The sequence below is a fragment of the Asterias amurensis genome, chromosome 13 (assembly GCF_032118995.1).
Source record: "Asterias amurensis chromosome 13, ASM3211899v1".
Classification (NCBI taxonomy): Eukaryota; Metazoa; Echinodermata; class Asteroidea; order Forcipulatida; family Asteriidae; genus Asterias; species Asterias amurensis.
The window spans coordinates 19,748,567-19,771,964 of NC_092660.1; the positions used below are offsets into that span (position 1 = coordinate 19,748,567).

The 23,398-nt window shown below is 35.7% G+C and overlaps 2 protein-coding genes across 2 annotated transcripts in view; both read left to right on the forward strand.

The window, feature by feature from the left end:
* The window catches only part of LOC139946457 (uncharacterized), a 239,464-nt gene that overhangs the window by 176,015 nt on the left and 40,051 nt on the right, over nt 1-23,398 (forward strand). The gene's annotated exons all lie outside the window — the stretch shown is intronic.
* LOC139945977 (ubiquitin-like-conjugating enzyme ATG10) lies at nt 618-22,453 on the forward strand. The gene is made up of 6 exons (XM_071943538.1): nt 618-748; nt 7,791-7,979; nt 10,844-10,958; nt 18,546-18,643; nt 19,946-20,055; nt 21,075-22,453. Exons 1-6 carry the CDS (start codon nt 644-646, stop codon nt 21,163-21,165), a joined length of 708 nt encoding a protein of 235 aa, XP_071799639.1. The 5' UTR covers nt 618-643; the 3' UTR covers nt 21,166-22,453.

Consider the following 23,398-nt stretch of genomic DNA (forward strand, 5'->3'; position numbering starts at 1 on the left):
TATTCGTTTAGGAAACTAATATAATATTTTTAATATTGGCCCTGGAAAGAAGAGTACCCCCATCATTAAAAAAAAGTTAAGATGTATGAGCAACTCTAGAACGTAATAGATTGTAGATTTTTCAGATATGATTTGTCTTTTTATAAAATAAAATTATTGCATAGTTTATGTGGACTGTGTGTAACATAAACATAAACTTGCAATTTGAATAAAAGCTTCTTATAACATTATCATTGTGCACAAAATGTTTAGGAAAAGTTTTCACAGTGGTTCACAACATGCAAGACACTAACTTCTTATTTTCAAATGTACATGGACAATTTATGCTGGAGTTTATTCACGAGAGTAAACCTGGTTTAACTTTTGAGTTTTCACTGTTCAATCAGCAATGTCTTTTGAAACAAAGGACCTAGGCCTACTATAAAGTGTATCATACCCAAACCTAGGTTGCGAAAGCACATAAAGAAAAAATAGAAACCGTTATGAAACAAAAAATGGGCGGAGTTACCAACCATTGCAAAGATTCCCCTGATATTACTTTTGAATCACCTACCCCCTCTGTAAACGTGTGGCCTCTCTCGTCGTTTGTCGCGTATGCAAAGTTTCATTAGAATGTGCTCACGCGTGACTTTCATAGAAAAAGATGGCGGATGGCACTTTGTGTGGTGAAGATTTTGACAGAAATATTTTAGAGTTCATGCAAGTTTCTGATAGCTTGAAAGATGGCTGGGAGCTACAGCGTGTTAAGGTTTGTATAAAGCTCATGGATATTTGGTGCTTAAGTGTTCAAACTTAGTGCATTAAACTTACGTGTGTACGAATTTGCAATTGATCTATCATTTAAAAGTATCAATATGACTGCACCAGTTTCGTGATAAAGTGCTCCGGTCGTACTTTTTACAACTAAACTTTATACATCACCATTAAACTTGAGTTACAAAATTATGTTTATGTAAATAATATTTGTCAAACTGTCTGTAACTGTCCTCCTCTATTTCTCCATCAAAAAATTCATGAATGGGAATGATTTCCACATCCTCATGATCCTGCGAATTCGGGTCATCTTGACCCGAGTCAACTCGTGCCCGAGGCAAGTCGTACCCGAGTCAACTCGTACCCAAGTCAACTCGTACCCAAGTCAACTCGTACCCAAGTCAACTCGTACCCAAGTCAACTCGTACCCAGTCAACTCGTACCTAAATAAATTTTTACCCAATTTTGGGGTTTCAACTCGTACTGATAAATATTGTGATTTAATTTATTTATTTATGTAAATCATACATTTATTTATTCATTGTTGTAATGATTTCGTTTGTTTGTTTTGGGGGGTTTTTTTTCATGTTGCAGGTAACGAACAGAATAAGCGAATATCTAAAAGACGTAATGTTTTGGGTTTTTTTTTTACTTGGTTGGGAGCAGTTCCCATTAACTTCTAAGAAAAAAATAATAATTGGCTTGTTTGAATTTTTTTCTTTTTTTCTTTTGGAAAAAGATAATCAGAACTAACGCAAATGGATGAATTGAATGAATTTTTACCATGAAATTTTCTTATGGGAAATTAACAAGAAAAACACGGAATGTTTGCGTATTATACATCGTATGTTGAATGAGTTTGTTTTTAATCAAAAAAGAGAGGAACATCAAACAAAAGTTAACCCTTTTTGTCTCAGTGTCTTTATAAGCATCAAACATTAAAAACGAAATTATGGCATGGACTGTTTAAAACATTGGAAGTATACTACCATAAACATCTAAAAGAAATCAACCCACCCCCCCCCCCCCAAAAAAAAAAAAAAAAAAAGCAGAAGAGAGATGGACATCGTGCATTATTATAAAACGAAGTTCGTGAGAAGGTATTATTTTTAATAAAAGTGAGTAGAACATCAATTTTGTTTCCCATCGCTTATAAAATCACGCCGCACGGAATCTCCGTATCGGCATACAACGTCGTTATACGGTACAAGTTGACTTGGGTACGAGGACCTGGGTAAGAGTTGACTTGGGTACGAGTTGACTTGGGTACAATATTTTTGGTACGAGTTGACTTGGGTACGAATTGACTTGGGTATGAGTTGACCTGTTTCGGATCCCGCCACCCATTTTGGGAACGTAATAACTATAGAACACAGGGCCACACTCAGCTAACCCTAACCCTAACCCTAACCCTGATTGCATCCACGCAGCCTGGGATGCGTGGATATATAGTGGAGTGGACCTGCTTTCTATAATTGTTCCTTGGAAACAAAAGGAATTAATGTTTTTCTATTTTTATTTAATTATACAAATTCCCCTATTTATTTCATATAAAACGAATGATTGCAAAAAGGGTAGCAGGATACCAACATTTGGAAAAATGTCCATAAAAGTCAAAGAGGGCGCTATAATATAGGAGATGCTGGCATCAGCTTGACTAAAAAAGGGAAAGCAGAAATGCAAACTTCACCAACATAAACCTTTGACATTAGTATTACCATTTACTCAACAATGTTTAAGACAAGTTATTGTCACTTAATAGGTGTATGTTTAAAAAAAAGTTGAGCGTGATGGCAACTACATACTAGTTTGTTACATTAATTACAAAATTTCAAGAAGCAGAGTATTTAGAAAACAGACTGCAATGTAAAGAGTAGGCGGTCAAGTTGTCTGCACACAATAAACTAATGGACTTGTGTCCAAGGTGACTTACAGGGGTATGAGTTTCTTGGTAAGGAGTTACGACTTGTTTACAATATTTTGGGAGGAATGACTTGATTTGAGTATGTCATTGTTTTTTTAAGTTCTTATTAATCAATAGGATGGATTATGGCTTTTTAACAATCGTGATAATAATTGTGGATTCCCAACCAAGTAAAAAAAAAACCCAAAACATTATGCTTTTTGAGATATTCGCTTATTCTGTTCGTTACTTGCAACATGAAAAAAAAAAAAAAAAAAAAAAAAAACGAAATCATTACAACAATGAATAAATAAATGTATGATTTAATTTACTAAGTCTGTTTCTCAGTTAAAATCCTGCTTTGTTCAGTAAAATTAACAGGTGTTCACAGTGGTATGGCCTCAACTATTTTAGTGACTATCCAGCTTGTCAATTTACTAATCCATATTTTTAATAAAAACCATGGTTACTTTTCAACATTGAATTAGCCAGTCAGACCCCAATTGAGAGAGTTTTGACTGACATCTTAGCCAGTGGACCACTGTTAAGGGAGAAAATTGGTTAACATAAATCTTTGTGAAGTGTCCAGTTGTTATTTTTGTTGAAGTAATAGTACTTTTTACATTCACAAAACTTCACTGGTAGTCTTACCACAGACCAAAAAAAAAAAGTCTTGCATTTATAAGTGCACCTAGCCACAATCATGGGTAAACATTTTGTTCTTGTCCATTTTATGAACAACAGTTCAAAAACCACTGATGAAGCAGTAATCCCAATGTTAGTCAGTTAATATTTGCTGTGTCAATGATGAATAAAAAGCGTTTGAGTTAGTACAACTTACAAGATCTGCAAAGAGTTACTCAATGTGTATAAAATCTGTTGTTCATTTAGAATCTTTGTAACAAAAAGTGTACCATTGATTTTGGCTGTGCACATACTGTATACTGATCCTTTAACTCATCCGCAGTTACTCACTACAAACATGCAGAGCAACTGGTCCTTGCTCTTTGCTCCATAGATGCTTAAGTTATCATTATTAAAAACTAGCATTCAGGGAACAGTTTTATAACAGCAATTTTGTGTAGCAAGAAATTAAAGACTGAACTTATTTTGTGCTTAAAATGAGTAGCAAATCCTGGGTTTTTTTTTTGAGAACCATTTGAAAAATTTTGTGCAGCATTTTACTCCAGTCTGCTAAACAACTTACAAGGGAAATCATTCACTGATAATACTAGCATTCGGTTGAATACATCTACCTGTGTGTAATCACAATGACTAATCCCCTATTTACAATGTAGGCCTAATTATTCTTTTGTGACAGTACTTGTATTATGTAAGGTGTGACAGTCCAAAGTTTGTTTTTCTGATTGGTTGGAAAATATTAGGACATGTAGGTTTCTTGTGGAAGATTCTAAGAAATGAGAACCAACATTTGATTAACTTAACCTGCTTACATTTCTTGTACACTTTATGACATTTATAATTTGAAACTTGACAAAAGGACTGATTTTCTATGGTTGTCTTTTATAGGCATATCAACTCATAAATTGCAATGTACAACCATGGAGGAAGGAACATTGCAAAACACTGTACACAGGCCTACCCAATAGTGTTACATTTTGTTGACCTACATTGAGTACAGTGCACATGATGAATGTGACTTAAGACATGTCTGATTTGATTATTAACTTTAATTATATTTTTTATTCAGTGATTTATTTTCACTATATCAAAATACACGGAAATCATTTTAAAAGTGTACTTTCATTCAAAACTATCAGGTTTTTTTTTTGCTCAATGCCCAATGAAAAGCTTGTTATTAAATACACAAATGTACAGCAGTTTACACCTAGCCATAATGAAGTGGTGGTGGGTGATAGGATTTGCCCACTTTGCACCTCATACAAAGGATTTTTGCCCACTTAGCGCCCTATACAAAAGCACACTGTAAGGGTTGCTCATAATATTTTTCAGATTTAAAGCAACTTATTAGTCGTCAACTGATTGTCATGTTTCTTGATAGGATTTCATGTATTTTACTTCCCTGGAAAACCCACCAGCGTGTTTTTTTTATTAAAGGTCACATAAATTATGTATTCTCAGTATTCAAGAGCAGTGCATTTGGATGAGGCTGCCCTGTCGAGGCAAGATACTGAAGCTAGAAGGCCAAACAAAAGTAAATCTTTGTTTCTTAACCACTACATTTTGTTTTCCTTCTGAAGGTTTTCTTAATTTTATTTTCTAACAAGTTTTGCAGTAGTTGACTCTGAGAGATGATTTATTGGAGGCTAATAAATAAAATGTGTATTATTTGTTTTAAAATTAATACTGTTTTTTTTTTTTTCAATGTTGATTTTTCTTGCAGTATTGAAAAGGCAAAATTAATCAGAGTTGTTTTAATGCACAGTGTTCTCTGAACAACAAAAACACATTTCTGGTACATTGTACATGTAATACTAATTGATGATTCTTGTGCGATAAAAATATTAACATTTTAGTTTTTGAAACATGTCAAATGATTGCTATTCCTCCAAATAATAATGGCTGAAAAAAACATTAAGGAAGAAGTTTTCATCTTTTCATGAACACTTTTTTCAAGTGTAAGTTTGGAGCTACAAGTTTTGTTGTCAAGTGGAGATTTCAGTGACATTTAACCTTCAAAACTATGGAACTTTAAAATTAACAGTTATTAATTTCTTAAGGGTTTTAAACCAAAATAGGTAATGACAACATGCCACAGACACTGGGCCAAATTTCATAGAGCCTGTTTAAGTACAAAACATTGCTTAGCATTTTTATGCTAAGCAGAAATGAGAAGGATACTCAGTCAAAAAAGTTACATATTAATTAGTATTCTGGCTGGTAACCTTATTCTGGTAAGCATAATTTTGTTGTGCTTTTAAAGCAGCTCTATGAAATTGAGCCCAGGGTATGTTGTAGTACAAGTGCATGTGTTGGGTGCATGGCACAAAGTATGAACCAAAATTTGTTCCTATTGTCCCACTATTGTTGAACTTAACCGCTCTCCGGACCCCAGATCTCGGATGGAAACGAGATCATAGTAACCAGGTCCAAGAAAGCCTGCCATTGCTTGGTACTCATTTCACACACAATAGACAAGCCACCAGGATATTAGCCATGCCAATACTAGCCACAATCTGTTACCAGCCAAATAATGCTACCCTAGAGCTATGGTGTAATGTAATTACGCGCAACCGATGCTGCGTTATCACAGGCGTAAGCTGAAATATCTAACCCCTCGGGTAGAAGGTTGTATCTTCGGAGTTTGCTCTCTCAGCGTCGGCGTTGGGGATCATGATGTTGTCGATTTAGAGATAATGAAGAGGATGATGATGGTACTGAAGATGGTTGGATGAAAGGTTTAGTTTATGTGGATTAGTGATTCTTTGTACACGGTTGATCATTCAGTGTTGAACAGGTTATCAGTTGGTGGCACCGATAGCGTTACTTTTGGTTGACAGTTTGGAGTGCACGATAGCTTGGTAAACTGAAAGTTTCACTTGAATGGTGTGCTTTAAGTCTTTTTAATTTCTTTGTAGGGTTTGCTGTAACACCATGTGTGTAACACCAATTTGCATGAGGGATAAAGAATAATAAAATTTTGTTTTACCCAAATACCAATTTGTGTAAAGCATGGTGGACTAAATATTTTCCTTCTAAAAAATAGGATTCAAACTGCCTCAAGCTACCTGCACCTATCATGATTTTGAGTGTAAACCCAAGTGATGTAGTGTGTGCATTAGGCCTGGGCGAATTATTTAAATATCCGGTTAATGGCGAATAGGTTTTCCAATCCGTAACCGCGAATGCCTTTTTTTTCTTAACCGGATATCCGCATAGGGCGCGAATACCTATTTACAAACCGGATATTTCTGTAATTACAACCGAGTAACCGGATATTCTTTAATATCCGAATATCCGCGGACGTCGGGCGACAACTGACATGAATGTTTTCTCTGAATCCTTATGAAACTTCTATTAAAACAGCATAAAACAGCATATATTAAGTATTTAACTATGCTCACCTCCGTGAAGATTTAAACAATGACATTTCTGACGTAATTTGTTCAAAGATTACAAAAGTTTTCCTTCACGTAGAGTCAATCACGATCAAAAGAAAAAGCAAATCGCCATCTTTAAATTAGATCCGGTCATTTTTATGAATGAACCGAGTGACACTGTCTAAAACTTATATCAATCCGCCCATATGATCTCATTCACAAACGAACAGCGCCCTCTAGCGGAAAAAAAAAACTATTCGAATATCCGGTTAATTTCGGATAGTTGGCCAGCGGTATCCGAATAACAAAATTTCACTATTCGCCCAGCACTAGTGTGCATACTATGTATGCTGTTAACCTCCATAAAAAGATCTTGGGGACCTAAAGTTAAATCAGTATGTTACTGTTGTTTTAATCAGAGACTTTTACTTTTAACGCATTTGGGTGATGATTATGAAATATTAATTAGCTACATGTATGTTGTTTAAGGGTTTGGGTACTTTTTGTACGAACAAGCACAAACCTCCACACATTTACATTAAACTTACACGGTTTAAAGATGATGATAGAAAGCTTCCTTAAAAATATTACTTGCTGAGGTGCTGTAGTTTTTGAGAAACAAGTAAAACAATTTCACAATTGCGGAAAGACAACCTTGCCTAATATTTGTCTCATGAGACGAAAATTATTCTAGGATGTACAACTAGGCCTACTTCTTGATTTTCACTTTTTTTCTAAAAAACTTGACAACTTGCAGTTGAACCTTTTACTGGTAATTTTTAATCTACATACATCTTCATTCATTGTGAGTAGGGGATAATGTTATGGCCAAAAACTTGATCTTCGAAAGGTATCGAATTAAAGGTATCAAATTCCTTTAAGTCAGTAAAGTACAGTACATACAGTCAAGACTGCGCATTGATCCAATACTGTGTTAACCCTAAATTGTTCAACAATCACGCATTTGACTTGGATCTGTACCATTAAATGTTGAAAGACAACCTTGCCTATCAACATGAAGTATCATGCATTCTGCATTCACCTCTCACTTAAATTCGGTCAAATGATTAAAATAAAATTAATTTAACATGGTTCTATTTCTCATTCCACAGAACCACAGTCAACAGTTCTGCACATTTCTTGTAAAGCGGAACACCCTGAGGGTCCTAGACGTAGACGGCGCTACGAGTGCAAGGCGCCTTCTCGAGATCAAGCATTGGACGACGAGTGAAGACATTGGAAATGATGAAAGGAGAATGAAGGAGGAGGAAGATGAGGCCGGAAGTGTGATTGAAGATGTGGTAAGACATGGTAAGACTGAGAGGAAAGTGTTTAAAGTCACCAAACATGTGTCTTCTCCCTGATGAATCCGGTTCAAGATGTCCTGGTCCCAATAAGCCATTTTGAGATATGGTGGACACATTACTAAACTATTTAGTTTGGGTAAATTTGTCTGTATACAAATAATAATAATAATAATAATAATAATAATAATAATAATAATAATAATAATAAGACTTAATAGATGTTAAATTTGCATCGGGGATAAAGAAAATTAAAATAAAATTAATATTAAAAATGCCTGTGATTTTTTTCACAGGACTCGGAAAAGTACTGAGTATACAGTGCTACACACATCGGTGTATATGGGTAAAAACCAAAAATTAATAATAATAAGACTTGTAATGCGCACGTATCCACCCTGCTGGGTGTTCACCCAAACCAAACAGTGCACTCCTATAGTGGACACCTTACCTCAAAAAGGCTTATGACATTGAGACTAAAAAGTAGCAGAATCAAATTCGCTTGAGGGAATAAGGTTACCAGTCAAATAAAAAATATACTATGTCGCATGTACAGTAATTGGTTTCCTGCTTATTTTTGCTTATTAGAATGATGTTAGGCAACTTGTTCCCTTTGTGCTCAGCAGAAAATTTTCTTCTTAAGCAGCTCATTGAAATTGAGCCAAGTGCCCAATATCATAGAGCTGCTTTAAAATTGAAATTGAGCCTAGGTGCCAATTTCATAGAGCTGCATAAGCAAAATTTTGGCTTAAGCACGAAAACAGCTCGCTTATTTTACACATGTTACTGGCCAAAATGTTATGCCATATACATTGATTGTGACTGGTATTTAGTTGTTGTTCACTAAGCATAACAATTGAGTGGAGTCTTGGCCAGTAATCTGATTTTACTAAGCAAGGATTTTTTTGCTTTTAAAAGACAAATTTTGTGCTTAAGCAGCTCTATGAAATTGAGCCCTGGGCCCAAGGCCAATGTCATCAAGCTGCTTTTAAGCACAAATATCTTGGTTTTAAAAGCCCTACTGTTTAAAGGCAGTGGACACTATTGGTAATTGTCAAAGACTAGCCTTCACAGTTGGTGTATCTCAACATATGCATAAAATAACAAACCTGTGAAAATTTGAGCTCAAGCGGTCATCAAAGTTGCGAGATAATAATGAAAGAAAAATAACCCTTGTCACACGAAGTTGTGTGCGTTTAGATGATTGATTTCAAGACCTCAAGTTCTAAATCTGAGGTCTCGAAATCAAATTTGTGGAAAATTACTTCTTTCTCGAAAACTATGGCACTTCAGAGGGAGCCGTTTCTCACAATGTTTTATGCCATCAACCTCTCCCCATTACTTGTCACCAAGAAAGGTTTTATGCCAATAATTATTTTGAGTAATAACCAATAGTGTCCACTGCCTTTAATCTGGAGCATTCTAAATGGTTTTCAAAATCTAGATGACTTTTCTGAATTTGATCTAAAGTAAAAAATATATATTAAAAAAAAAGGCAAAATAATAGTTTTTTATTTATTTTGTTTGCGCTATGGCCGGCCGCAATTTACACAAATCGGTGCACAAAATGCACTAATTAGTATGGTGAGGAGCCTGCCCATAATGGTTTTGGGGAAGTAAAGTTGAAGGTGCCATGTACTAGAGTAGTGAGCATAAAAGAAAACACTTGTAGTGAAGAGTAGGGGTTTGTCCACAGGTTTCCTTAGGCTTCTGGGTTACAATCATTAAGTTTGCTTTTGAGGCGTCCTTAGTTTCATTACCAGATAATTATAATCATTGTCATTGATTGCTTATATATACAAAAGGAAATGGAAAAACATGATGAGATGGTCCACATGTGTTTGACAGGAAGATATAAGTGTTGTGTCTTGGGACATCCTTTTTGGCAATTTGACAGTAACTCTCAAACAAATAATAAGATAATCCTTCCAGAATAATAACTCTTAGTGCATTATTTATTCTAACTGATACAATTTGTGCAACAAATGGATTTATCTTGGCATTGTTTCTGTTTTGGTGCCGAGCCAACACTTTGGATGACCTTGCGTTTAGGATGTTTCCTCTCCCACTCACTCAACTAATGCAGTCATCTTTTAGTTTGTATTTTTTTAAAGTCGTATTTAATTATTGGTGGGTGGGGGAGGATGTACATTTTGTTTCTCCTTTGTACCAGTGTTGTTTTTGAGACCTGGAAGTTCAAGACCTGAATGTTTTGGTTGAAGACCGAGACCATGGCCCTTTGGTTCAAGACTAAGACCAAGACTTGACTGTCCAAGACCAATGTCGAAACCTGAAGGTTCAAGACAAAGATTGAGACTCAGGGTCCAAGACTGAAACCTGAAGGTCCAAGACAAAGATTGAAACCCGAATGTCCAAAACCATCACCAAGACCTGAAGCTCCAACACCAAGATTAAGACCTGAATTTCTAAGAGCAAGACTGAGACCTGAAGGCCCAAGATCAATGCGACCGATTGCAGTGATTGTTGTGAAACCAACCCGTGCATTTTTGTTACAATGACCATGTGCATATTTTATGAATAGTATAGCAATTATGGAGCATTGTGGTGTATAAACTGAGTGTCAAAAACAAGTGTTACACACTCGTAACATTAGGGTAATAAGATAACAAGTACTACTGCCAGGCCTGACAATTCACAGAGGCAACAAAGGTGATTGCCTCCATGCCCCTTGGTCATTGCCTTAGTGCCCTTGAAATGCTCCAGTAGAGATTTACAATGGTGCCCTTTACCAAGGAGAAAATGCCTTGGTGCCCTTGCCCTTTCAAAACACGAAGCATAATGTACAGGCCTGGGTCTATAATCAGTGGACCATGTACCGACACTTATCTTTATTCTTCCAGGTTCTCAATCAACCAGATGTTCAGACAGCTGGCGCCTTATGCAGATTTGACTACCACATTGTCTTTAGCTCAAGCTACAGTGTTCCTACCTTGTATTTTTCAGCCTGCCATGAAGGTTAGTCATAAAGTTTGAGAAAATAGACTTAGCTGTTGCAAACTGCTTACCAACCAAAATGACCTAATGGTTTAAATATTAACAATAGTTAATGGCCTGCATTTTGTGTTGCCTGCTCAATCGTGGTTGTTGTGTTGTCATTTAGCCCTCGAGAAAGACTCATAAAGTTTTACTTACATTTTTCGTATTATCAAAAAATCTAAGCGATGCATATCCTATAATTTGGTTTTACCCTTACACCGATATATTGAGAACTGTATACTCGGTACTTTCCCAAGTCCTGTGAAAAATCAACAGGCACTGATTATACAGTGCTAAATAGACATCAGTGTAAGGGTAAAAAAAAATACATTCTTTATCCCCGATGCAACAAAAAAAAAAATAACAATAATAACAGACATAGTATCCTTCTCTCTTTTTATGAAGTAATACCCAAACAGACATTGTATTATCATCTCTGGGTTATTCAGATTAATTTATCTTTTAAAGCAATCACACAACATCGGTAAACAGTATTGTCCAAAGGCCCACACTTCGTGTATCACAACTTATATAATATAAAATAACAAACTTGTGAAAATTTAGGCTCAATCAGTCATCGGAGTCGGGGGAAAAATGACGGGAAAACCCACCCTTGTTTCCGCATGTTTCGCCGTGTCATGACAAGTGTTTAAAATAAATCTGTTATTCTCGATATCGAGAATTGATAATTGATTTAATGTTTTCTCAAAAAGTAAAGCATTTCGTGGAATAATATTTCAATGGAAGTCTTTCACCATTACCTTCTGTAAACCCTGTAAGTTATTTGTAAATCTGTGAACTTTTAATTTTTTGTTCTGTTCAGAAAGTGTCCAGTGGCTTTAAAGACAGTGGGCACTATTGATAATTGTCAAAGACCAGTCCTCTTACTTGGTGTATCTCAACATATGCATCAAATAACAATCCTGTGAAAATTTGAGCTCAATTGTTCGTCAAAGTTGGGAGATAATAATAAAAGAAAAAACACCCTTGTCACACGAAGTTGTGTGCTTTCCGTTGCTTGATTTCGGGACCTCAAAATCTAATTGTCAGGTCTCTAAACCAAATTCGTGGAAAATTACTTCTTTCTCGAAAACTACGTTACTTCAGAGGGAGCCATTTCTCACAATGTTTTATACTATCAACCTCTCCCTCATTACCAAGTATTGTTTTCAGCTAATAATTATTTTGAGTAATTACAACTGCCTTTTAAGGTAGAGTATACTTTTGGTAATTACTCTAAAGGTTAATGACCATTTAAACTGAAGAGCTGTTGATAGTATGAAACATTGCCAGAAACGACTCCCTTTGAAGTAGTGCAGTTGTAGAGAAGGAAGTAATTTTTACCCAATATTTGAATCTCTTTACATTGTTGGGTCCAAATATCTCCTAATGAGATTGTAAACATGTACTCGTATTCCATTTTGAAAAGGCCACATTATGGCATGTAGAGGCAAGCCTGCTTGTCTGTTACTGACTCTTCTCTGTGCACAGTGTGCAAATAGAGGGCGCAACATAAAACATCCACAAGAGATAGTCAAAACTTGACTCATCGATTCCCATTGCTAATATACTATGGGAATACAATGAAGATCCACATGGTGTGACATGTATTTACTTTCATGCATGTATGAAGCTATGGCACCTTATATTATTCACAACTCACTCTCTCAACACGGCGCTCTCCACTGGAGTTGTTTTGGCGCCCTCTTTGTCAGTCATTATAAAGCTCTGTACATTCTGCACAAGTTAATGCCTCTCATAATAAAATGCCATGACAGTCTTGGTGTTAAGAACGAAAAGGTGTTTGTGTTGTTTTTTGTGTTTGTTTTTTAGGGGGCAAGGTTTTTTGGGGGTTTTAATTTTTTTATTATGTTGAATATATCCATGGTACATCTTTACATTCTTACTGTTGATGATTTCTACTTTAATGACCTGGGGTCATATTTTTGGTTATTTCGTTAGTTTTCGATGTTCATTATTTCATTTGTAATCAATACAATATATGTCAGTGCTGTCAGAAGATAAAAGGGATAATGAAGTTGTTTGTACAAAATTAGTGCCAGACTCAAAGTAACAATTTTTATTCCAAGAGATTCATAGGATGCTTGAACAATGGTATTAAGTTCATTTATCGATGTTGAATGCACTTATCTGAATACTGAAAAAGGTCAATTCTACAATTTTATCCAACTAACATTTGTGTTAATCTCTTCTTCTTTGCTGTTTCAAATCATGCTTTCAGCGTGTAATTTGTTTTATGACACATTTATAGTGTTTATGACCAAATAGTTGTTGTTCTGTTCAATTAATTTGTTCTAGTTTTAATAATTACTCAAAACAAAAATAATTTTAAGAAAACATAATTTTGAGGGAAACAAATAGAGATTTGAGTTGAAAGATTAGCTGTGTCAATAATATGGTGGAGGACGCACCAAGAGCTAGCAGCATTTGTAGACACACAGTTTCCCAGATTGGTTGGCGTTCTGTTTATTTAATTTTTGCTAGTTAAATATATACTGGAACAACAATTTTTTAAAGAAAATATAATTTAGAAAAAAAAAAAATGAGATTTGAGTTGAAGAATTAGCTGTGTCAATAATATGGTGGAAGATGGCACAGAGTGCCAGCAGCATTTTGTCAGGTTTGTAGACACACAGTTTTCCCCGCTGGAAACAGGTCAATGTATGCATTTACAACCTGTTGACTTCGGCCCTGTGGGGAGATGCCGCCAATATCCATCAGTGGAACTTACTCCCTCTGTAGTCGCTTGTCATGTAGAACTGTAGACGGTGTTCTCTTCCCTTGCAGGTTTCCCTCTAAGGTCTTAGGAGAGCAGGCTGGGAAGAACAAAATTGGGGGTAATAGATTCACATTTTCCTTAAAAAATCTTAAAGGAGACAGGGCAGGACTTGCTTGAAATTCAAGTAATTTCAACTGAAATTGGTTTAATTCCTAAATTAAGTGGCAACACTTACTTTTAAAACAAGGACTTGACAAGGCTACACATACAAATTTAATTTTGTGTTGTAGTTTTTTTGTACTGTAAAGGGTTTCCCTGTTTAAGGTATTCTCGTGTTCTTGTCTTTGTAACAGTTTTAGGGTTTATATTTAACATAGTTGTCAGTTTGTAGTACATTGCTTTGAGACAGTTCACACTGTGTAGCATTTTTAAATCGCATTATTACTGTTTATGTAATTGAATGAAGTTTGATTATTTATATTTTTTAAAGTTAAAATTCCACATAATAACTATGATAGACCAAAAATGTATCATAATAATATCAGACATTGCGCATAATGCAGGAGCCTCTATGCACAACACGAAAGATGAAGCAATGACAAGAAATATAGAAAGCAATTTGTTACAAAAACAAAAAATGTTTGTATTTTGGATATTTGAAATGGTTTATTAAAAACAAAAACCATCACAGCCAGAGGCTGAATTGCAGTCAAATAACACAGAGATAAGAAAGTATACACATTTCAAAGAGTTAAAAATACAAGAAAACAATCAAATATAAAAATTTAAAAAAATATGAAATTTACAAAGATGATTAAGAAACTGTAGTGTTCCAAGAAGTTTCAACCGAAACTGCTCCAAAGTGGGACTACCAAAATAAATGAGTCTTACCTTTTAAAAGTGCCTTGAAATTTAGAAGAGACTCGGCTTGGTGATTATGAATGGGTAAAGCCCGGTTCATACTTCCTCAGAATACTTCTTGCAAAGTGAATACTCTTGAGTCGCAGTTGCAAAAACAGTGCGTACCGAGTCAAAATTTGTTTTGCATTCGTATGAACCAGTCTAAAGTCGTTCCATAACAAAGGTGCAATGAACTGAAATGCTCTTAAAGCCATTATACACTTTCAGTACAATAAATAACAAAAAGTTCACAGATTTACAAATAACTTACAGGGTTTAAAGAAGGTAATGGTGAAAGACTTCTCTTGAAATATTATTCCATGAAATGCTTTACTTTTTGAGAAAACATTAAAACAATATCAATTCTCGATAGCGAGAATTACGAATTTATTTTGAACACATGTCATGACACGAGGAAACGTGCGGAAACAAGGGTGGGTTTTCTCGTTATTTTCTCCCGACTCTGATGACCAATTGAGCCTAAACTTTCACAGGTTTGTTATTTTATATAGAAGTTGTGATACATGAAGTGTGGGCCTTGGACAATGCTGTTTACCGAAAGTGTCCAATGGCTTTAAACCATAGAATTCTGTATGTTCGCTATTGAAATTTATCCATAATAAGAATACTTATAAAGGTACGATTTTTAAAAGTCTTTAAGTAATTTGAAAAAATCATTATGGTCAACATCAAGAATGAGAGTGCGTTTGTTCTACCTGTTTACAATACATGGATAAAATGTAATGGAAGCCAATGTCTTGTCATTCATCATTCGCTCTGGTTCAGACAGTACACTCTTGGCAGTTCCAAAACTGCATTCCGCTGCTAGGGATCGTGCTTTGTACGCACATGCTCCGCGCCTTTGGAACCGTCTCCCTCATCCAATTCGTTCCGCGGAGTCATTTGCAGTTTTCAAGAAACATCTCAAAACTTTCCTGTTGATTGCTTTGACTGTTTTCCCATTATCAGTGCCAATATTTATTTGCTTATTTTATAGTTTCTTGTAAAGCGCTGTGGTACCTCGTGTAAGAGCGCTTTATGAATGTCTCTTATTATTATTTGTATTATTATGTTCATGCAGTCACAACACATTTGTTTATAAAAGCTGATTATCAGAACAACATCTTTGTTTTTGCAGTTGACTGTGGTTTTACCTTTTGGAGCGATCCCATGTCCCAATTCAGCAATCCTTGAACCACCACGGTGAAATCCATTGCCAATTTACTTAATCTCATGGGAGCATCATTTGGTAACATTCATCAAGGAAGACATGGTTGGGGAACAGTTACTCCTGACACAAATAGATTTAGTTATCTGCTAGTTTGTTGAAAGAGGGATTTTCCGTATGAGATTTTAAGTAGGAGATGCTTAAAGGCAGTGGACACTATTGGTAATTACTCAAAATAATTATTAGCATAAAACCTTACTTGGTAACAAGTAATGAGGAGCTGTTGATAGTATAAAACATTGTGAGAAACGACTCCCTCTGAAGTAACGTAGTTTTCGAGAAAGAAGGCATTTTCCACGAATTTGATTTTGAGACCTCAGAATTAGATTTTGAGGTCTCAAAATCAAGCATCTGAAAAGCACACAACTTTGTGTGACAAGGGTGTTTTTTTCTTTCATTATTATCTCGCAACTTCGACGACCAAAACAAGAGTTCAAATTTTCACAGGTTTGTTATTTTGTGCATATGTTCTTAAGCAGCCTTATGAAATTGAGCCCAAATATTTGTGTGATACATATACATATCTCTTCTCCAGTACCGGTAATTAGTTTTGCAACATTGCACTTCGTTATCAAAATGTACATCAACAATCAAGACTATAGTCAAGCTGGCACAAAATCCATATTAAAAATGCTTCTTGGCATGTTACATAAAGATATTACTTCAAATCCTCTAAAGAAGCTCCTGTTTCGATCGAAAGCTAAGGCCATCTACTACTTATTTTGTAAGATATGAATAATAAGATATGCAACAATAAAGCTAATTAATATAAGCAAAGAGCATTTAAAATAAACATGTGGGAGCCAAAATAAACAGGGAAGTGTAGCATGTCTAGAAAAAGTAATGTTATAAAACAGTATTTATATTTGATATAAAAAATGCAGGCAAAATACGCGAATCCTGGACCCTCCAGGATCGACAAAAAAACAGCCAAGATAGTTACTGATAGTATTGATTTCTCAGATTCAAATTTTTGTGGGTTTTTTTTTTGGGGGGGGGGTCTCTTTTTCCATAATCACATTGTTAAAGTGAAAATGCTTCATTGCTTCCATGTTCTAACACAAAATGTGTATTGTCATTAATTTTAAGAGTGATTATCAAACTTGTAAAAAAAAATGTACCTTCCTTTTAAATATTTAGCATGTATCTCAGCATAGAGAAAGGACTCCGTGTCTGCCACCCTGCGTTAATTTATGTATTCTTCTATTAGATACAGGGAGAGAGAGGGGGAACAAAACCTATCCAGGCAATATGCAAATAAGTAGCTATATTTAGAATGGCTGTTCCAGTGTGCAACTGCCCAGGGTCCAATTCCCAATTGCTCTCTTGGAATCCTACTTAGCATAAGGGCCATCACACCAGTCTGCATCACACTGTGCAAGAGTCTGGTAAAACAAAGCCAGGAAGAGTATAGCTTGGATTGGATTCCTACTTAGCATAAGGGCCATCACACCAGTCTGCATCACACTGTGCAAGAGTCTGGTAAAACAAAGCCAGGAGAGTAAGCTTGGATTGGATTCCTACTTAGCATAAGGGCTTGCAATGCTGGAAAACAAAGCCAGTGTTATGCATGAATGGTTCGTTCATGGAAAGTCAACTAAAAAAAATTCCCTTGTTGAATAGTAGATGCATCTTTGTACTCTACGCATTGATGTACATGTTGGAATCGTAGTTGACAAATTTATGCATAATACCTCATTACCTGGTATTTCAAATCATTTGTGCAATCTAAACTGGGTTTTTTTCTTATGTAACCATTAACTGAGCTTAAACAAGACACTAACCATGCGCTGGTACATGTCATTATGAATCCCTTTTAGTCAGTATCTTTTTGTGGGAAAATTAACCAAGAGGCAAAATATTATACATAATAATGTAACTAAAGTCATAATTCATAAATGAGGGAATCCGCCAACAAACATGATATAGGGCTTTCTAGTAAGCACAGTTGGTAGAGCGCAGACGTGTTAATCGGGAGGTCGTTGGTCAAATCCTGCTCTGGTAAATTTTATTTTGTTCAACCCCCAAATCAGTTTTGGAACTGTTAGATTGTTTTAATCTTATATCAATGTATATCTATTCAATAAAACTAACATGTGAAAATTTCATTTCAAATTGTGGTTACGTTTTTTTAGATATTACCGAAAATCCGTAGTGAATACATGTAAGAATCATGTCACACGAGGCAATTTACGGGCAACCAGTTCCAGGCAATCTCCAAGAAGAAAAGGAATTCCCATTTTATTGTTAACATTTTTCTTTTGTGAATCGTAAGACAATGTTTTAAAATTGACTCATGCGCTACCAATGTGGTCCTGAGGCATGCACTGCAGTTGGTTGCCTCCAAGTTGCCTGCAAAAGTTGCCTTGTGTGACAAGGCCATAACGTCCACGTAGGAAGAATGACGATGCCTTATGAATACACTATGTGATAAGCTTTACTGCAAAGATCCATACCCACATTTCTTCAAAGTAAAATGTTTTCACAAAATGCTTTATTGTCGATAGCTGCCGTGGGCTTCTAACCATAGGTTTTCATTGGCATTAATTTTAAGAGTGATAACCAAGCGTAGGCTCTACCTTCCCTAAAAGTATAATTTTTGATGATATTATTTACAAACTGCGAGTATCTAGACTCATTGTGTGGTTATTGCCTACAGCATTAACTGTTGACTATTGCTTTTGTTTTCTCATCACAGATGGCAAGTTACTGAGCCTTGACGAAGTTTGGCGTTCAGTTCCATCACATCATCAGGAGAGACTACAGAATGAACGATGGTCATTCATCACTCAGCAGGTACAACACAATTTTGTTGTTAAGTATTTTAAAGGCACTGCCGTCGATTTCACCAATCTCTTCCTAGCTCATGACTTATTACGAGTTAAGTTCCGTACCTATAGACGTTAGGACGCATGGAACCCATACTCAGTCCGGACGAGTTACTCGTCTTAACTCGAGATAGGATTAATCCTAGTGTTTTGTGAAATCACTTCCTGGACACCTTGGGTTTTTGAACTATTCGATGGTTCATTCCTATATAAATGTAGATAATAAAACTAACTTGTGAAATTTTTAGACTTTTAAGATATCGCCAACAATCTGGAGCTTATTTTTAATTGTTTTTGGTATTTGCATTGCGTAATTATGTGTACAATTTTTTACATTTCCTTTTTGAAAAGTAAATTCAACTTGAATCCTCCCTTTAAACTCTGAACTTTGATATTAAAAAAATCCTTTGTTGCATAGACTTTTTCCTACTACAGATTGAGGTATGGCGTTCTAATTGTAGAAAGAAACTTGGTTTTCCTTTTGCAAAATAAAGTTTGTTTTTCTACCATTAACTTAAAATGTCTTTACGTGTATTGCCGATTGGAAGAGTGGTTTTCATTGCACATTGAAATTTTGTGTTAATATTTCTATTACAAACTGAAATCTTGTGTAGAGTTTTTGTTTGAAAATGAGCACTTGTTATCTTGTGTCAGTCAATTAATTGAGAAATGGCTGTACTGAATAAGTGATTTCCATTTTAAGATTGTAATACAGTGTTGTCATTTAAGGCAGCATGAACAAAGATTGTTCCCATTCCCTTTGCCTTCCTTTTCTCTCTATTTTCTACATTTGTCTTCATATCTATCCATTCTTCAGATAATGAACAGCATATTCATTCATTACTTAATATTTCATTTGCTAATCCATCCAATGTTGTTCCTATTTCTTTTATTAGAGGAAAACTTTGCAACACTTGGTGGCAGCAGACATACTAGGTACCTTTCCATTGAATGTGTAGTTTCCGAGCATGTGCATATTTCTGAATTTGATGGATTTACCTGGTAAGTTGTCTGCTGCCACCTAGTGTCCCTGAAAGTCTCTTATTGTATAAAGTCGTGTGGTTGTATTTTGGGGGTTTGTTTTTTTACAATTAATCATCTTCATGTACGATATAACTCAATTAATATTCTTTATCCTTGATGCAAGTTTAACATATATTGAATAGTTTACTAGGCTTACATATTAGAATTGTTAGAAAAGTATGTTCCAACAAATTATGAAGATCTTATTTCAAAAAGTATAACTGAGTTTGTTTCTACATGTTTTCAGGAGCATCCGATACTTGGCCGTCCGTTTTTCCAACTCCATCCCTGCCACACAGCCGACTTGATGAAAAATTTGTTGAAGACCAACGATGGAACGTTCTCGGCATCACATCAGTAAGTAAATCAATTGAAAAAAGGGGAGGTCTCTCCTAGCCCTTTGACAACCTCACACAGCAACTTTAAAGAAAAAAAAACGCTCAGACTAATCTGTCCTCCAAAAAGGGTCTCAATACTCACCTGTTCTCCAACCTACAGCTGGCTGTCCCCATTATTTTGTCTTTTCTCTTTAATCCTGTGATAATGTTGCACTAAATAAATACAGTTGTTGTTATTTTTATTATTAACTATATGGTAAGCCTCAATGAGAAGAAAAAGGCACAGTGTATATCAAGGAATAAAATATCACATATTGTACGCTGTTTGTGACTATCACCTTGCTGAGTGGTTGTTTTTAAATTCTTTGGGTGAACAGATGAAAATTGGGCAGCGGCATTTGAACCTATGAGCTCAGGATGAACATACCAACACTCTTTAAATTGAGCTATCCAGCCCTAATGTTGACAGTTTCTCTATATTTGACTATCTTTGTTAACAATCTCTAAAGTGACCCTTAAAGGAACACGTTGCCTTGGATCGGTCAAGTTGGTCTTTGAAAACATTTGTAACATGCATGGGTAGAAAGATGTAAAAGTAGAATACAATGATCCACACAAACATGACGCGAAATTGCACGGTTTTCCTTTTACCTCGTCGACGTAACACGGTCGGCCATTACTCCCATAAATGGCCGACCGTGTTAGTTCGCACAGTAAAAGGAAAACCACGCAATTTCGCGGCATGTTTGTGTGGATCATTGTATTCTACTTTTACATCTTTCTACCCATGCATGTTACAAACGCTTTTCAAGGCAAACTTGTATGGATCATTCTACTTTTAAAACATCTTTCTACCCTACCCATGCATTTTATAAAAAAGGGGTACAAACGCTTTTTATAGACCAACTCGTCTGATCCAAGGCAACGTGTTCCTTTAATATTGCTCAGGGTTAACCTGGATACAATTTTGTCAATCTCACACTCAAATCAACGTAACCAAACAGACAATGTGGTTATTTTCTTTTAATTACTACACAGGAACTACCTTGTGACATGGCTAAGCTCAGTGGGACCTGTGGTTGGACTGTCACTGCCTCTAGAGTTTGCCAAGTTGTGCAAAGGAACATAACACCAAGGAGCTAAGATTCATCTTTAAGAAGATATGTCAATATTTCCATAGTTGGTTTTACAAGATGGTTTTAGGATTGCTTATGGCTAGATAAACAGGGGCAATAACAATGCAAGTTGCTTTAAAGGGCATACCTGGCGCGCACATAAATACACAATATTATCATCAGGTTAAAGCCAGTGGACACTATTGGTAATTGTCAAAGACTAGCCTGACTAGCCTTCAGAATTGGTGTATCTCAACATAGGCATAAAATAACAAACCTGAGCTCAATAGGTCATCGAACTTGGTCATCGAACTTGCGAGATAATAACGAAAGAAAAAACACCCTTGTCACACGAAGTTCTGTGCTTTCAGATGCTTGATTTCTAGACATCAAAAACTAATTCTGAGGTCTCGAAATCAAATTCGTGGAAAATTACCTCTTTCTCAAAAACTACATTACTTCAGAGGGAGCCGTTTCTCACAATGTTTTATACTATCATCACGTTAATAATTATTTTGAGTAATTACCAATAGTATCCACTGCCTTAAATGTATGCCCCCTCACATAGGCTGCCCTCATCACTGAGGACAAACACACTCACAAATCGCTTCCTTTGACCTCAATAGGGGGCGCTGTTTGAGCTTGTGACATATGCTCAGACCTTTACACAAACACCCTTTGCGCAATCATGATGCGTGGAATGAGGTGCATGCTGTTCAAGTTTGATCGCTAGCTAGACCAGCATGCATCTCATTCAACAAATAGTACTTGAGCAATGGGTATTTTGCGAAAAGGTCCATGGGGTCTTTTGCCTAATTTATGTTATTTTCCCATGCTGTATATTTTAAATTATGTAAATACATTTCCATATCTGTGTTTGTAAATACATAAAAGATGTATTTATTTGTAATATTGGTAATAAAAAAATATTATTTATATATTTTGGTTGTTGATTATTTGAACTTGTACTTTGTGTCTGAGTCAAATAATATTGTGTTATGCGCATCATTTTCGCTTCTTGATTACAGATGTAAATTTATGGAACTGAGTCTGACCCACAGCCACCTAACCTATCCAACGTCCAAGTTGCAAGGACAAATTATTAGAATGCAACCACGCCTCGATTGACGCCACGAACAGCGCCCTATCGGGTCGGGCTTATTTTCAAATTTGTAAATAACATGGAAACCAACTTTTTTTAAACCTTAGTTAATTATTTATTCATATTCGACTCATCAAAACACTTATGTTATTGACAACAGCTTTATTTTGACAAAATACCACTTCCATGTGACTTTAGGCATGGAGGTAAAATTCAAGACCTATCTTTTAAAATAAAGTGCCAGATACTGTGCACACATGTCTTTCCCACATTTAGCCAGGTATACATGTATATGTTATTTAACAGGTGATAGACCACCCCCCCCCAAAAAAAAAAATAATAATAATAAAATAAAAAATAAAACAACAACAACAACAACAACAACACCCAAAATATAAAAATAAATAAGATAAATTAGTCAATTTATTAAAAAATGGACTTGCATTACCAGCATGTGGCCTAAATGTTATTGTAGCCCATAATTAAAATTAAGCACAACTCAATTTTTTTCAATTCATTTACTTATATCCCCCTTTTGTATAAATGGAGCCCAAACCCATGATATGAATTTAACACCATCTTGGCAAATCTGCCATTTGCAAGAATACTGGCCCTCAATTTTGCAACGCTAACCTTTTGGGTAGAGCGCCCTCGCGCGCCTGGGGTTAAAAAGTGATTGTTCCTCATTATTTGCCAGTCTCTTGCGCGGGATGTACAAATCTGACATGCGTTTCCACTTTGTTTTCCAATCGTCGTCTTAGTGATGTCAGGGTGAGGGTCTTTCAGTGATTCTTATGATGTGACAAACACCTGCACATCTCGTCATTTGTACGATTACATCTTCAACCATTTGAAGGCTGCACTTAATAAGGAAGAAGAAGAAGAAGAAGATTACAAGACACTTCAAGGGTTGTGAAATGTAGCTGACGCGCTGCAGTGTGTTGGATCATGAAGGAATAATCCTCCATGGTTGGATGTGGGAAGTTTCAAAAAGCAGAAACGAAACCCACTCGGCTTAAAGCCATCGGACACTTCCGGTAAACGGTATTGTCCAAAGGCCCACACTTCGTGAATCACAACTTATAAAATAACAAACCTGTGAAAATTTATGCTCAATTGGTCATCGGAGTCGCCGAGAAAAGAAC

Excerpts from the sequence above, each read along its gene's own strand:
- LOC139945977 (XM_071943538.1), top strand. The coding sequence starts at position 644 with ATGGCGGATGGCACTTTGTGTGGTGAAGATTTTGACAGAAATATTTTA. Across the intron at positions 749-7,790 it reads GGGAGCTACAGCGTGTTAAG|AACCACAGTCAACAGTTCTG; the intron begins GTTTGTATAAAG and ends CTCATTCCACAG. Across the intron at positions 18,644-19,945 it reads GGTCATTCATCACTCAGCAG|GAGCATCCGATACTTGGCCG; the intron begins GTACAACACAAT and ends ACATGTTTTCAG.